The sequence below is a fragment of the Balaenoptera physalus genome (assembly GCF_965194825.1).
Source record: "Balaenoptera physalus genome assembly, chromosome: 1".
NCBI classification, from domain to species: Eukaryota; Metazoa; Chordata; class Mammalia; order Artiodactyla; family Balaenopteridae; genus Balaenoptera; species Balaenoptera physalus.
Window position 1 is genome coordinate 21,828,389 of NC_138882.1, and position 16,341 is coordinate 21,844,729.

Here is a 16,341-nt window from a genome sequence, read left to right on the forward strand (position 1 = left end):
AAGGAAAAAAATATGTATGTCTATATATAAAAAAAAAAAAAGGCAGAAGAGAGCAACCAAATCAATATATCTACCAATGATAATAAACTGTAAATACTAAAGTAAGATAAACATAAATCCAGGAACAAATTAGATGCAGAAAGCAAACCCCAAGTCTACAGTTGCTCCCAAAGTCCACTGCCTCAATTTTGGGATGATGCGTTGTCTATTCAGCTATTCCACATATGCAGGGTACATCAAGTTGATTGTGGAGATTTAATCTGCTGCTCCTGAGGCTGCTGGGAGAGGTTTCCCTTTCTCTTCTTTGTTCGCACAGCTCCTGGGGTTCAGCTTTGGATTTGGACCCGCGTCTGCGTGTAGTTCGCCTGAGGGCATCTGTTCTTCGCTCAGACTGGACGGGGTTCAAGTAGCAGCTGATTACGGTGCTCTGGCTCACTCAGGCCGGGGGGAGGGAGGGGTACGGAATGCGGGGTGAGCCTGCTGCCGCAGAGGCCAGTGCCACGTTGCAACAGCCTGAGGAGCGCTGTGTGTTCTCCTGGGGAAGTTGTCCCTGGATCATGGGACCCTGGCATTGGCAGGCTGCACAGTCTCTCAGGAGGGGAGGTGTGGATAGTGACCTGTGCTTGCACACAGGCTTCTTGGTGGCTGCAGCAGCAGCCTTAGCGTCTCATGCCCGTCTCTGGTGTCTGTGCTGATGGCTGTGGCTCACTTCTGTCTCTGGAGCTCATTTAGGCGGTGATCTGAATCCCCTCTCCTCACGCACCCCAAAACAATGGTCTCCTGCCTCTTAGGCAGGTCCAGACTCTTTCCCGGACTCCTTCCCAGCTAGCTGTGGCGCACGAGCCCCCTTCAGGCTGTGTTCACGCAGCCAACCCCAGTCCTGTCCCTGGGGTCTGACCTCCGAAGCCCGAGCCTCAGCTTCCAGCCCCGTCCCGCCACCCACCCCAGGGGGTGAGCAGACAAGCCTCTCGGGTTGGTGAGTGCTGGTCGGCACCGATCCTCTGTGTGGGAATCTCTGTGCTTTGCCCTCCGCACCCCTGTTGCTGTGCTCTCCTCTGTGGCTCCAAAGCTTCCCCTTCGTCCAACCCTCACCCCGTCTCCACCAGTGAAGGGGCTTCCTAGTGTGTGGAAACTTTTCCTCCTTCACGGCTCCCTCCCAGAGGTGCAGGTCCCGTCCCTAAGCTTTTGTCTCTGTTTTTTCTTTTTCCTTTTGCCCTACCCAGGTACATGGGGAGTTTCTTGCCTTTTGGGAAGTCTGAGGTCTTCTTCCAGCGTTCAGTAGGTGTTCTGTAGGAGTTGTTCCACATGTAGATGTATTTCTGATGTATTTGTGGGGAGGAAGGTGATCTCCATGTCTTACTCCTCTGCCATCTTGAAGGTCTCCCTATTATAGTCTTCTTAGTGGATATGAAATGATAGCTCATTGTAGTTTTGATAGTTCATTGTGGTTTTGATTTCCTAATGGCTAATCATGTTAATCATCTTTTCATCTACTTATTGACCATTATATATTTTCTTTGGAGAAATGTCTATTCAAATTATTTGCCTATTTTTAACTAGGTTATTTGTCTTTTTATTATTAAACTTAAAGAGTTCCTTATATATTCTAGATCTAAGTCCCTTATCAGATATATGAATGGCAAATATGGTTGTCTTTTCACTGTCTTGATTAGATCCTTTGAAGAGCAGAGGTTTTAAATTTGATGAAGTCCAATTTATCTATTTTTTATTTGGTTGCTTATGCTTTTAGGGTCATACCTAAGTCATCATTGACTACTCCAAGATTTCTCCCTATGTTTTCTTCAAGGATTTTCAATCTTCCCAATTTTACATTTAAGACTGTGATCCATTTTGAGTTAATTTTTGTATGTGGCTAAGGTAGAGTTCAGTTTTATTCTTTTGCATGTAGATATTCAATTGTCCCAGCACCACATGTTGAAAAGACTTCACCTTATCTTTGAAAAATATTTTCACGTGATATACAACTCCATAATTTCATACTTTACCCCCAGCACTTTAAATATATTGATCTTCTGTCTTCTGGCTTGCATGTTTCCAAAGAGAAATTTATCTTTACTCCTACGTACATAGTGTGTCTGTTTTCTCTAGACGAGTTTCAATTTTTTTTCATTATCACTGGTTTTAAGCAATTTGACGTGCATTGGTTTAATTTTATTCATGTTTCTTGTGTTTGGGGTTTGTTGAGCTTCTTAGATCTGAGTTTTCATCTTATTTGGAATGCTTTCATTCATTATTTCTTCAGATACCTTTTCTGTCTCCTACCTCCTTTAGGGACCCCAATTACATAAATATTGGGCTAACCGAAGGTGTCCACACTGATGCTCTGTTCATTTCTTTCAGTCTCTTTGTTTCATTTTGGGGAGTTTATATAACTATGTCTTCAAGTTCACTAATATTTTCTTCTGTGTCTAATCTACTGTCAATCCTGTCCAGTGTATTTTTCATGTCAGCCATTGGTTTATTCACCTAAGTTTGATTTGGATCATTTTTCTATCCTCTGTGTTTTCCTTTACATGTTTATGCTTTCCTACAGAATCTTGAACATATGAAATATAATTGTGTTAATGTCCTGTGTAATAATTCTATCATCTGTGTCATTTTGGAACATTCCTATTGATTGATTTTTCTTTTCATTATGGTTTGTATTTTCCGGCTTCTTTGCATACTTCATAATTTTTTTTTGTATTCCAGACATTGTGAATTTACCTTGTTGAGTGTTGGATATTTTGTACTCTTTTAAATAATCTTGACCTCTGTTCTGGAATGCAGTTAATTTACTTGAAAACATTTTTATCTTTTCAAGGCTTGTTTTCAAACCTTGTTAGGCAGGATAAGAGTAGCTTTAGATCTTAGGCTGATTTTTCCCTTTACTGAGTACTCTACCTGATGAACTGAATATGACAGGTTTTTCACTCTGGCTAGTGAAAATACAAACTATTCTCTACTCCAGTGATTGTTCTCCTTTTTCCCTCAGTGATTCTTTCCCTGGCCTCAGGTAGTTCCTCACACACAGGCACTTATCATTACTCAGTTGAAGACTTGAGAGAAACCTTCTGCAGATCTCTGGAGCTCTCTCTGCAAAGTTCTCTTTTTTTCCATGTAGCTCTCTTCTCTCCTGTACTCTTCCCTTATGCATTCCAGCTGTGTTGGCCTCCCCAAACTTGCAAATCTGTCTCTTCAACTCAAGGCGATCACCTGTTTGAGTTTCCCTTTTCTGGTTGTGTCCTGGAAACTTTATCTGGGAAGTAAGTTGGGACAATCATAGCACTCGCCTCATTTGTTCCACTTATTTTAGGGGTCACTGCCTATACTGTTTGTTGTCCAATGTCTAAAAATTATCATTTCATAGATTTTGTCTAGTTTTCTAGATATTGAATTGAAGCACAGAGGGAGGGTAAATCTAGTCCCTGTTACTCCCTCTAGACTGGAAGCCATAGTCCTTAAGAAATGTTTTATCCTATTCTCTGGACTCTGAGTGGTTTCAGCATTGGGAACAGACTGGGTTATTTCTGATAACTTCAGTGTTAGGCCTTATGGATGTTCCTGGGTAGGCACGGTGGGAGGTTTACAATGATATATGTTATTATGCTGTCTTCTATTTGTTTCAGATGTACTTGTGTTGTTTTCTCAATCAGATTGCAAATTCTCTAAGGTCAGGGACCCTCCATACCTTATACTTTATGCTCTCCCTGCCACCAAACTACACACATTTATTTTTTGACTTTTACTCAACCTTTACTTAGTGGAAATTCCATTTGAGGTGTTAACAAATAATGTACTTGAGATTAGAATTTATGTTGAACATCTGTGTTTAAATGCTATGAGTAAAGCTGAATGCTGATTCATCCACTATAATTATATATATGCAGGCAGGAAGAACTACTACCACCACTCTCACTGTGGTCAGCTGAGATTTTTTTTGATTAGCCACCAAACTTGTTAATATCTCTTTAAGGCAATAATAATAGTAAAAAATAATGCACATAAACCCCTAGAAAAGCTACAAACTAAGCAGCCAGTTCCTTAGTAACTGAGTACTCTCACTCATATAAAAGCATATGTGAGAAAATCAGTCAAATTAAATATTAGTGAAGTGATATTCAGTTAGGTCATTTTGGAATTTTGCTTTTTCCACCAATGAATTGTCATTAATACTGCTCTAAATAGAAATAACAAAAATTAAAATGACCTCTTTATCTGCTTTAATATTCTGATAAGATACAGGAAAAGAGTACAGTGCAATTTCATTCACTCCCTCCACAACAAATACGCCCTCAATCAACAGTGCATATATTCCAAGTTTGGTTTCCAGTGTTGAGGGTGCCGCTGAAGGGAAAACACGAAATGCCTTGCTCTCATGGCATATTCCCTCTCGGTACTATTTATATATGCAGCCTCCATGTAGGTTAATAGTGTAGTATATTTACAATACATGAGGAATTATGGGTTCATCTATCAGATCATTTGTTGAGTACCTCATACATTCTAGACGTTTTAGACATTTTCCTTGGGGATTATGTTACACAATGAGCAAGGCAAATTCCTTTCTCCCATGAAGCTTATATTTGGGGGAGGTGGGCAGTCAAATAGATAAACAGATGTAAGGCAGGTGGTAACTGCTCTGAAGAAAAATAAAGCAGGGTGATGGGCTAGGTAGTCATGGGAAGGAGTTCTTGTTTATATAGGGTGATCAGGGAAGGCATCTCTAATACCATATGGTATTGTTACAGACCCTTGATGAAGTGAGGGAACTAGTTAGCCAAGCAGACTATTTAGGGGAACCGTTCCAGGCTGAGGGAAAATTGCAAGTGCAAATGCTCTGATGCAGGAGTGGGCTTGGTGTATTTGAGCGAAACTAACAGAGCCAGGGGAGAGTGCTAGGAAATGGGGGTAAAACGGATGAGCAGGGTCAGATCAAGTAAGACAGTGCAGTCCATAATAAAGTCATTGCATCTGACTTGGAAGTGGAAAGCTAGAGGAAGGTTTTGAGTAGAGGAGACACATGACCACATTTATAACACGAAATGATCGCTCTGGCTGCTATTGAGACAATAGACTTTGGGAGGGCAGGGCAGAAGCAGGGAGAACAGTGAGGAGGCTCCTGCAGTCTTTCAGTTGAGAGATGATGGTGGCTTGGCCTGCAGTGTTAGCATAGGAGACGGTGAGGAGTGGTCAGATCCTGGACGTATTGCAAATGCTTATGCTGAGTGAAAGAAGTCAGACAAAAAAGAATACATAATGTATGATTCGATTTATATCAAATTCTAGAAACTATTCAATACAGATCAATCTGTAGCAACAGAAGGTTGTTTGGAGACGGGCAGGGGAGGGGAGGGAGGGATTGCAAAGAAGCATGAGGACTCTTTTTGGGGTAATGGATATGTTAATTACCTTGATAGTGGTGGTGGTCTCACGAGTGTGTATGTGTCAAAACTTATCAAATTGTAAACTATAAATGTGTGCAATTTATTGTATGTCAATTACACCTCAGTAAAGCAATTCAAAGAGAGTGCCCAGGATTGTCTGATGGATTGGACTTGGGGTATGAGACAAAGAGAAGTCAAGAACAGTTTGTAGGTTTTTGACTTGAACACCTGGGAAATAGAATTAAATGGCCAGTTATTGAGATAGGGAAGATTGAAAGGAGCATGGTTTGAGGGAGAAAATAAGAAGTTTGCTTTTCAACATATGAAGTTGGAGATGCCTATTAGACACACCTAAGATTCTAAAGCAATGAAACACAGAGTAGAAAAGAAAAGAAGAACTCCTCATGGCACTGCTATTTGGACAGTCACCTAATCTATTGTACATTCTCTCCAGACAGCATGGAAACGACACTGGACCAATGGGACATCTCATGGCCCCTATAGATAAACAACTGTGAACATCTCTCATCTTTTCCTTTATTCAGCATTATGGTTTGCATGGATGGGCCACATTCTTTCCTCTTGCTTTTAAAGAATCCAGTCAGTTTAGGAAACCAACTAATGCATTTGATTGGCATTCAAGGTTGATAAATAGCCTTGGCAGAGACAACAGTGAGAAGACCCTGGTCACAGACAAATGCAATGTACTCATCTTGAAAATGAAGATAGTAATAGGACCTACTATTGTTGTGAAGATACATTAAACAAATTGATTATATATATATATATATATATATATATATATACACAACTTAGAATAACACTTGGACGTAAAGAAACTGCTCAATAAATGTTAGCCGCTATTGATTAGCTTTTTCCTCCTAACGACATTTATTCTTTTTTAATTAATTTTATTTTATTTATGGCTGTGTTGGGTCTTCTTTTCTGTGCGAGGGCTTTCTCTAGTTGTGGCAAGCGGGGGCCACTCTTCATCGCGGTGCGCGGGCCTCTCACTATCGCGGCCTCTCTTGTTGCGGCGCACAGGCTCCATGCGCGCAGGCTCAGTAGTTGTGGCTTACGGGCCTAGTTGCTCCACGGCATGTGGGATCTTCCCAGACCAGGGCTCGAACCCGTGTCCCCTGCATTGGCAGGCAGACTCTCAACCACTGCGCCATCAGGGAAGCCCGACATTTATTCTTTAGTCGTTTTGATGTGAGTTGTTTCCACTAAATTGTGGGCTTCTTTAGACAAAGGCCTGATATCTTGTCTGTTGATCTACGTGTTTCCCCTCACCATCCTAATGCTTTGTCCAGCGTCTGGCCTGAAATACTAGCATAAAAGGGAAGCTCAATATATTTGCATTGAATTAAATTATTCTCCCCTTATGGACAAAGACCCCCAAATCTGAAGATCTCAGCATGAGGACCCATTGGCCACCTCCAACCCCCAGGGCCGGGGGTGGGGAAAAAGACCAAGCAGGCCACCGGCTCTATTGTACGTCACCGACCCACCATTCCACTGACACCTCCCTTTCCTAATATAAGGGGTTCATGGGATGGGGCCCCCCAAAACCCCTGGGAGTCAGAAGAAGACGGAATCTCGAACTGGAGACCATCAGTGGTAAATCGTGGGTGGGATTTGGTAGTTCGGAAAAGGAGGTACCAAAGCAAGAAGGGGGGGTGAGGGTGAGCAAGCTGGGGACGAACCAGAAATCAGAAGCTGCAAGAAGGTGTCAAAGAAGACCTGCTGTTGGGATGGCGCGGGGTCGGGGGATCCAAAGTCGCAGAGAGGGGTGGGAGAGGGAGGGAGTCTCGAGGAGGGCCGACTGCGAATGGACAGGGGCAAAGGCAGGCGATTGGACGAGGGAGAAGATAGAGTCCCGGTTGCCAAGGCAGCAACCGGAGGAGAAAGCCTTGGGAAGGAGGTGTGAGTGCGGGTCTCCCTCCTCCTCTCGGACCCCCTCCATCCCCTCCCGGAGGCCGTGCTGACGTGTCGGTCAGGGACTCACACCCCGGCGGGCACCGCCCCGCCCCGCCGCGCGTCCCCCCGCCCCCCGCGCTCCGCCCCCCGCCCCGCCCGGGCCGCCTCCTCCGCGTCACCGGCTCCGCGAGGTGACCACAACATGGCTGCGGCGCCGGGACTCCTCTTGTGGCTGCTCCTGCTCAGGCCGCTCTGGCGGGTACCCGGCCAGCCGGACCCGGACACCGTCCGGCGCTTCTCGCAGCACAAACTCTGCGCGGACGACGAATGCAGCAGTGAGTGCCCGGGAGGGCGGCGCGGGGGCGGGGGCTCGGCAGCGCACCAAGCCGGCCGGGGGGGCGCAGGCCGGGCGGGCAGAGCGCCGAGGTGGGCGAGCCCCGGGTCCTTGCGTCTGTCCCCACCGGCCCTGTGGGCGCCCGGGCCAGCCGGCCCCGGCCTTGGTGGGCTGCGTCTCCCACTTGTTGCCAGCTGTTCATTTTTCCTTTGCCGACGGAGGCGGGGGGTGGGGGTGGGGGGGTCGGAGGTGGCCCCCGGTTTCCCCGGGGATCGCTCACAGCGTCCCCTCCTCCGGCCCGCCCCGGTTCCGAGGAAGGATGGGGTGGCGCGCCGCGCTCCCTGGGCTCCCCGCGCTGCCCGCAAGCGCTATCCTGCCCCCTCGGCGGGGACCTCGCTGGGTGCAGTCCGGGGGCAGATGCGCTAAGGGCTCGGTGGGCGTCTTCCCTGCGGCAGGTTGCCGGTGGGGCTCGGGAAAGGCTTCCTGGCGCTGCCCCTTCGCCCCTCTGCTTCACTGGGATTCGAGGATCGGACCGCCTTTTGAACGGGGATTGGAGTTTAGGTTTGGGACGAGCCTGGAGTCCAGGCTTGCGGTGTGTTCCAAGGTCTCCTCCCCGGCTCTGCCTCAGTTCTGTCATTTCTGTGCTTGGAAGGCTCCTGCAAGCAACCAGGCAGGGAGGGCACCGGAAAGGCCAAAATCTTTCGTTCTCGAAAGAGGCCACCTGGGACCAGCAGCCTCCTCTTCGCGCAGGAAGCGGAATGGTTCCCTAACCGCGAATTGGCGGTGGGAGGGCGGACTGCGGGCGTTGAGGAGGGCAGAGAGCCCCAAACTCAGGTGAAGAGGATTGTTAAAGTAAAAACAGTAAATACTGCAAGAGTTTTATAAACCCAACTAGCTTCAGCCTTAATCATTTGTGCTCTTGGGCTGTCTTCCTGTGTGTTTGCCGGACAAGTATCATCCTTGTGGCCTCCCGGCCGGTCTCAAATAACCTTGTAAACTTACCGATAACCACTTAAGAAACGGTTGTTCATCTGTTGTAACCAGTACCTATAGAAAAATGTTCGTTCTGAGGAGGCCGAAGCCTACAGTTTAGCTATTTATATTCAAAATGGGTGTTATTCGAAACCAAATTTCACTCTTTGAAGAACGGTAGCACTGCCAGCCGTTAGAGGAAAGAAAGGAGGCAGTCTTTGATTTGTGTTAAGCCATTCCTAGAAGTAACCCTAGGACTGATGTAAATAAACGCCACAAAAGTGGAGCAACTTCCATGAATTGTTCCTGCAGTTTTCTCAGAGTAAATCCGGGTTATTAGCAAGCAGGGTTGGATATAGCAGATGTTTGCTATTCGTTGCTTTCAAGCACTATCCTACCTGGGTTCCTCAAAACCAGTTACCTAGAGAATCACATCACTGATGCTTCCTTAGTATGGAGACATGGTGTTGGAAGGGCCCATGGTGGTCACATAACATGAGAAATGGCATGTGTCAAAACAGATGTAACCAAACACAACAGGCAGCAGCTAGAGCAGGCTCTGGGTCTGTGTTGTGTTGCCTAAAGTGTTTACTTAGTAAGGTGTGTGCCTGTGAGCTGTCTTTGTGTGCTTTTCAGATAGCTGTTCCTCAGTGTGCACTATGTTGTTACCTGATTTATTATTACAAATCTGCAGTGATCTCTTTTAAGGGAGAATAAGAGATACATTGCCGTTTCCAGTTCTGATAGAATCCCCAGTCTTAAATTGTCCATCACCTTCAACTTGGCCTCTCACCTAATTATATGTGAATTAGGATGCTGACATGTATTAAAATAATAAGATTTTAGCTTTAAAATCCGAATAACCCCTTTTATATGTTTGTCCCTCAAATACGTATTTAAAGATGTGCTTTAATGTACTTATTGCTAATTGGCTGTTAGAAAAAGTGTTATTTCCCTTTCATTCTTCTTTTTCTCTGCTGCTTAATTGCATTTATTGTCCATTTCATCTTACATTAGAAACTGTGTATTTGGCCAACAAAAAGAAAAATATTGCTTCTACCAATTTCTAGATCGAGTGTGATTTATCCTGCATTTTAAGACTGAAGGTAACTACTAAACAATTCTCATAGTTTTGCTTGTCCCTGCCACATATGAATTTGTTTATAGAAACAAAACCCACTTGCCTACTTTTGATTTTGTTTATAGAAATAAATAAACGTTAATGTTGGGTATAGTCAACATTATATACTTTCAGAAAAATAATATCTTGTAATGTGACTGGATCCATAATAGGGTGTGATGTCCTTTCCCATTAATTTATCCATCTACTGAGGGGGAGAGAGCAACTTGACTGCAAATGAAATGGACAGTGTTTACTGCTGCGCGGTAACAGTTACAGCCACTTAAAGATACAGGGCCTTTCAGCGGTTAGTGCAAGTTAATTGACCCCTTGGGGGTTCTTGGGTGCTCTCCCCAATTACCTGTTACCTCTGCATTTAGTCACGCTTACACTAGTAGCATCTGCGCTCGAATTTACCCAACTGCAAAATGAAGCTTTTTATGATTATGCAACAGCAAAGACTGAGGACCAGACACAGAGGGAACCAAGAGCTTCACTTGAGACCAGCCATGTGTGGCGGTGGACGCATTGGGAAAGTTTCCCTCTCTCCTGTCTACTTGCAGGGGGATGTCATGATCTGTAACGAATAAAGCTCTATAGAGGCTTTGCACATATGAGTTGAAAGCGATTGGTTCCAGAGAGTACTGGAGAAACCTGATTGTTGTTTACAGTGGATTCTTATATTTCCTGATCACCCAATATGGACTGTGGAAGTTGAATCCTGATATCTGCTTGTTTTTTCTCTCTCTTTATATACAGTGTTAATGTACCGGGGTGAGGCTCTGGAAGATTTTACAGGCCCGGATTGTCGTTTTGTGAATTTTAAAAAAGGTGACCCTGTATATGTCTACTATAAACTGGCAGGGGGATCGCCTGAAGTTTGGGCTGGAAGTGTAAGTAAAAATTTGACATACTTAATTTTCTTCCTTTTTATTGGCTTGTTTAGCTCTGTAGATTTTTTTTTTTTAATTTTATTTATTTATTTTGGGCTGCTTTGGTTCTTCGTTGCTGTGCGCGGGCTTTCTCTAGTTGCGGCGGGCGGGGGCTACTCTTCGTTGCGGTGCGTGGGCTTCTTATTGCGGTGGCTTCTCTTGTTGCGGAGCACGGGCTCTAGGCGCGCGGGCTTCAGTAGTCATGGCTCGCGAGCTCCAGAGCGCAGGCTTAGTAGTTGTGGCACGTGGTCTTAGTTGCTCTGCGGCATGTGGGATCTTCCCGGGCCAGGGCTCGAACCCGTGTCCCCTGCATTGGCAGGCGGATTCTTAACCACTGCGCCACCAGGGAAGCCAGCACTGTAGATTTAAGAAACTGTTTCTTGGGGTCTTTAATGGAGTTAACCTGTCCTCTCTGCTAGACTGTGGAAAAAGAGGATGGTTCTGTGTCCCCAGCTGGGGACACAGAAGAGGGACTTCAACAGAACTGAACTGCTTCTGGCTATCACTCCTCAGCATCAAGTTCTAGGCCTTACCAGCCACGAATGCTCCATACATTGTAAATAAGGATGTGGTGGATATATATACAATAGAGTATTATTCAGCCATAAAAAGATTGCAGTCTTGCCATTTGCAACAACATGGATGGATCTGGAGGTTGTTGTGCTTCGTGAAATAAGGCAGAGAAAGACAAATACTGTACGTTATCACTTATAAGTAGACTCTAAAAAGTAAAAACGAATGAATGTAACAGAACAGAAGAAGACTCACAGATGCAGAAAACAAACTAGTAGTTACCAATGGTGAAACCTGAAAAATCTTAACTTCATTGTTTCAAAAAGGAAGTATTTGTGGGCTTAATCCTGTAAAGTATGCAAGGTAGTGTTTCAGGTATTCACGTTTAGAGTTAATTTTAAAAATAATTTTTTTCTAAATTATTCACATACCTAATCATGTGTGCTGTTTCTGTTAAAAAAGCAAAATGTCATTTTCACTGTGTGCTTTCTTGCTTGTTTTGCTTGCAACTGCTGGGGCATCCTTTTCCTGCTTTTTTGGACAATTGCTCCCCCAAGTTCACTGAAGCAGCTCTATTCCCAGCCAGCTCTGTGGGTGCCAGGACAGCAGACATGGAAATCAATGACTTTGTCACGCTTTGATGTTTTTAATGAGGAGATTCACTAGGAGTGACCTGATTGGGAGGCTTGTGAGCTCTTGTCCTTTCCTTTTTATGTGATGTGTGGACTGGTTATTTACTGAAAGTAATGAGTCCTCAATGCCCTTAGGATTGTACAAACTTAGAGAAACACCCAGTCCCAAATGTGAAAATTTTCTCTCTCAATAAAACACCAAACAAACAACAGGAAAGAGGGCTTGAGAATCCCCCATCGGGAAAAATCGATTTATTTTGCTGGCAGTCCAGATTCCTAGGGAGGAGTCTTGTAAGACCATCTGGTCAGGTACAGCCCTTGTATTTAGGCGGGATCCCAGTTGAATCACCATATTCAAAGAAGAATCTATTCTGTTTCTTTCAAGTCTACTGCATGAGATTTCTTGATAGTCTGTACTCTTGGAACATTTTTTCGAAGTCCCTAGGCTGTGTTTTTCATATAGTGGTGAAGCTGGAGCGTTTGGATAAGTGAACTTGACTTTGCATTTTCCCTCTTCCACACCTTTGCTCACAACCATATTCACGTCTAGAAAGGCTGCCAATCTTTCTGGTTCCCAACTCTGACCCTGCCTTCCTAGGGAAGCACTGCCCTCAGCTCCCAGCCAGAAGGGATCTTTGCTGTTTGTTTAGGTGGCACTTTGTTTGCACTGCTCATGTGGCGTTCCTTTTACTGCCTTGTGTTGTAGTTAATGTGTGTACTGTCTTTCCTCCTGTGAAGTCAAAAGCTCTGTAACGGCAGGGCCCATGTCTTACCCATTTTCCTTGTGAATATTTCCTTTCAGGGCAGCGGCACTTATTTACATTTGTCTTAATAGTAGCTTATGCAGAATTTGTTCTCTTGAAACAATTCCCTTCCCCTGCCTTCCCTTCCCTTGCCTTCCCTTCCCTTTCACTTTCCCTTGCCTTCCCTTGCCTTCCCTTCCCTTGCCTTGCCTTCCCTTTCCTTTTCCCTTGCCTTGCCTTGCCTTGCCTTGCCTTGCCTTGCCTTCCTTTCCCTTCCCTTCCCTTCCCTTCCCTTCCCTTCCCTTCCCTCCCCTTCCCTTTTCTTTCTTTTCCCAAATCAAATCAGCAGTTCCTTGGCAGAGATGATATATGGAAGCAAAATTAGATATAAAGCTTACTTTCAGTCATGAGGGCCCATGATTCTGCATCTTTTTGTCAGATCATAAGAAATGGGACCCACTCAATGTAAAAATACACAGTATTTTATGACCTATGGTCTCAGTTGACAAAGATTATACAAAGATAAATGTATTTCCTTTCTCCACATAGCTCTGATTTCTTTCCCTTTTCCATATTCTCTTAATAAAATAAAATTTTCCTGAGAAGGAAGTAAATGTGTTTTCCCTCAGTCTCCTGTGTCATTTCATGAACCTTATACTTAAGGAAATTAAAAACTATCTCTCCTGAGCTTTCAGAATGGTTCTTGTTTTTATTTCTTACTTTTCATCCTGCAGCTTCTTATTGTTTCTTAGAGTTTCAGACTTTAACTGCCAATGTAGCAATTTAAAATTGCCTTGTCTTATCTAATCTTCAAGGCAGTATTCTACTAAAACTGGCTTTCACATAGTTGCCAGATATAACAAGAGCCCTGGTAATGAGGATATTTTAGGGGTTACTGATAAGATAGCCTTTTTTTTCTTTTTGTGCATTTGATCTGCATGTCAGTCTCCTTTAATGATTGGAAAGAGATCTGCTTCTCCCTTTCAGACTGTAGCTAGCAAAAGACAGTGTATGTTTCTCAAGAGGACAAACCTAATATATCTTAGCGGTTAGTGCTATAGATAAATGGGATAATCTTCTATAGAGGTTTACTTTGCAAGAAACTAAGCTTGCTGTGTAATTAGTATGAATTTTATTTTCTCCCCAAATACTTGAAAATCCATTTGTTGAAAAAGCTAGTATAGCCCATGATATCAATAAATATTTGCCTTTTGTTGTGGTGGTCATGCATTTCAGAAATGTTTTTTTTACTTATTAATTTTCATGGCTTTTTTTTGTTTGTACGGTTCTTTTTGGCTGCGTTGGGTCTTCATTGCGGTGTGCTAGCTTCTCATTGCCGTGGCTTGTTGCGGAGCACGGGCGGCTTTCAGTAGTTGTAGCGCATGGGCTCAATAGTTGCTGCGCATGGGCTCTAGGGCGCACAGGCTTCAGTAGTTGTGGTGCGCGGGCTCAGTTGCTCCACGGCATGTGGGATCTTCCCGGGCCAGGGATCAAACCCGTGTCCCCTGCATTGGCAGGCGGATTCTTAACCACTGTGCCACCAGGGAAGTCCCCTCATGGCTTTTGTTTATTGGTTTAAGAAAGATTTCTAAGTACTGGTTTATGAGTGATACTGTGAAATGTGCAGATAAATTCTTGTTAGAGGTTATTTGGAATTGTTTCTAACCAGCCTTGATTTACATAGTTTTAATCACATAATATACAGTAATTTTCTCTTATGCAGATCTTCTAGCTACTTAAGAAATCTCACTTTATGTGCCCTGTGTTTAAAATTAAGCTGAATGTTGAAAGAAAACTTCAGTGGTTTTAGAAAAGTTGCCCTTACAACATTCTGTACTTAAGTTTTATTGGAATAATAATCTCTGTAATCATAATAGCAACTATGCATCTCTTGTGGTTATATCTACCTATCTATATGTTTCCTCTCACTACTAAGAAGTCTCTCATTTATATTTCTTCTACAGAATTTTGATTGATTGATACTCATTTCTTTTGCCCATTTAATATAGGTTGGGCGTACTTTTGGATATTTTCCAAAGGATTTAATCCGCGTAGTCCATGAATATACTCAAGAAGAGCTACAAGTTCCAACAGATGTAAGTTGTGGATTTTTTATTGTTATTGTTCTCAATTATAAATTGGTTTATAACTTCATCAGTTACATTCAATTAAGTATTTTTGCAAGTCTTTGAATGTGTTTTGATCAAAAAAAAAGTTAACATCTGTGTATCAGATTTTAATTTATTAGACACCTTTAAAGAAAGAAAGGAAGGAAGGAAGAAAGAAAGAAAAGTTTGAAAAGAATTTACGGGAGACTTTATATCATAATCTGATAGTTATACGTTTAAGCAGGTGTTCTTATACAAGGCTATGTATACTTACTCAGGATTTTTCTTTGCTATTTTATGTGAGGAAAAAAGGACGAAGAATTCAATATCTTTGTATTTAGTTATTAAATTTAGGAGGTAAATACTTTTTTTTACAAGTAAGATGAGAAGGTGTCTCACTTTGAAAACTACTCATTGAATAGCTTTTAGACATTTTAAGTATGTAGAGATCAGGTTAAATTAATCAAACCCCAAATTATACTAGGTTTTCTTATTGACTCTAATGATTTAAGGGATTAGAGTCATGTGATAGATTTTGGGAAAGGGAACCTGAGCATTTCAGATGAGGTGCAGCCTCAAATCTGCAAGGTCCTGACTGCACAGTCTATAAAGCATTCATCCAGGGTGCACCAACTTAAAATAGCTTTGTGATGACAAGGATTTTGTGCTCTGGGATCCTCATTCCAGCTGATTATTTTCTGGAGTTTTAAAATTTATAAGAATTGATACCCACCTTCAAACAGAAATCTTTGAATAACTCTTTGGTGTTGCTGCAAGAGCATGTGAGCTGCTGGCCTGGGGCACTTCTCAGCTGAGCTCGGCAGAATGGATGAAGTCATAGAGCCATTGCTGTTCTTGAACTTTCCTTGTCTTTTCGAGGGACGTGAAATCAGCCCTATTGCCTGTTAGGCTTCACTCCTAATGAAGATGCTGCTGGGCGGGAAATACGCATGAGACAGCAGCTCACTGGTCACAGAGACCTCACTTGTTGGGGATTCTGCCTTCTCATTGTACCTCTCACTACGTGCTTCCCTCAACATTAAGAAATGGCTCAGAAATGCACGCAATGGGAAGAGGAATCATTCATCCTTACCACACTTGTCAGCTCTCTCCAGAGTATTGTGAGAGTTTAGTTAGGAGAAGGAGATTATCTTTGTTGGTTTTTTCACTTTTCCTTCTGTTTATGACCCATTTTAGTCGATTTGTTTACTAGCAGAGGAAAGGAAGAATATAGACTTACAGGGAGTCTAAAAGCAGATCTTATTGACAGCTAATCAGAACCCTGATTTAGAGTAGAATGTATCCCCCACTGAATCTTGTTTTCAAGCTGTACTTGTGGTGATAGTTAAGTGGGGAGCCCCTTGACACCATTCTCTGTTCCTTAACATTTTTACTTCCCCTGCACCTGTATTTCAGTAAGGTGCTTCTTAAGCTGAGTTATCTTTCCCAATCCAAGGAAAAAATGAGCCAGAAATCTGTTGTAGACTTAGAGCCTGTCAGCTAGGTGATTCTCCCTGTTTGCAGCTGGGTAAGCAGAGAAGCACAGCCTAGAGGGGAGGATGATGGAGACGCTGGGTGGCCTTCCAGCTTCTGGGCAAATTAGTATGAGGTAAATTCCCAGAACATCAGGCATAGGTATTGGAAGTCGGGGGACCCAATAAATGATACCCTACTTTTCCC

General features: G+C 43.4%; 1 protein-coding gene and 1 long non-coding RNA gene across 6 annotated transcripts in view; one reads left to right on the forward strand and one right to left on the reverse strand.

Moving 5' to 3' along the window:
- Positions 1-16,341, forward strand: part of MIA3 (MIA SH3 domain ER export factor 3) — a 79,667-nt gene that overhangs the window by 19,099 nt on the left and 44,227 nt on the right. For 3 of the 5 annotated variants that reach the window (XM_082426020.1, XM_082426025.1, XM_082426023.1), the window contains exons 1-3: positions 7,490-7,642; positions 10,493-10,626; positions 14,563-14,649. In XM_082426020.1, the coding sequence (XP_082282146.1) occupies positions 7,510-7,642; positions 10,493-10,626; positions 14,563-14,649 (354 nt within the window). In that variant the 5' untranslated portion in view covers positions 7,490-7,509. Of the gene's footprint in view, positions 1-7,489; positions 7,643-9,630; positions 9,720-10,492; positions 10,627-14,562; positions 14,650-16,341 lie in introns of those variants that run through there. The other 2 variants (XM_082426022.1, XM_082426021.1) reach the window with 2 other exon arrangements.
- LOC309644636 lies at positions 6,237-7,452 on the reverse strand. Its single transcript, XR_014254530.1, has 2 exons — positions 7,094-7,452; positions 6,237-6,708 (listed from the first exon to the last, which is right to left on the reverse strand). It is a non-coding gene; the product is annotated as an uncharacterized lncRNA (long non-coding RNA).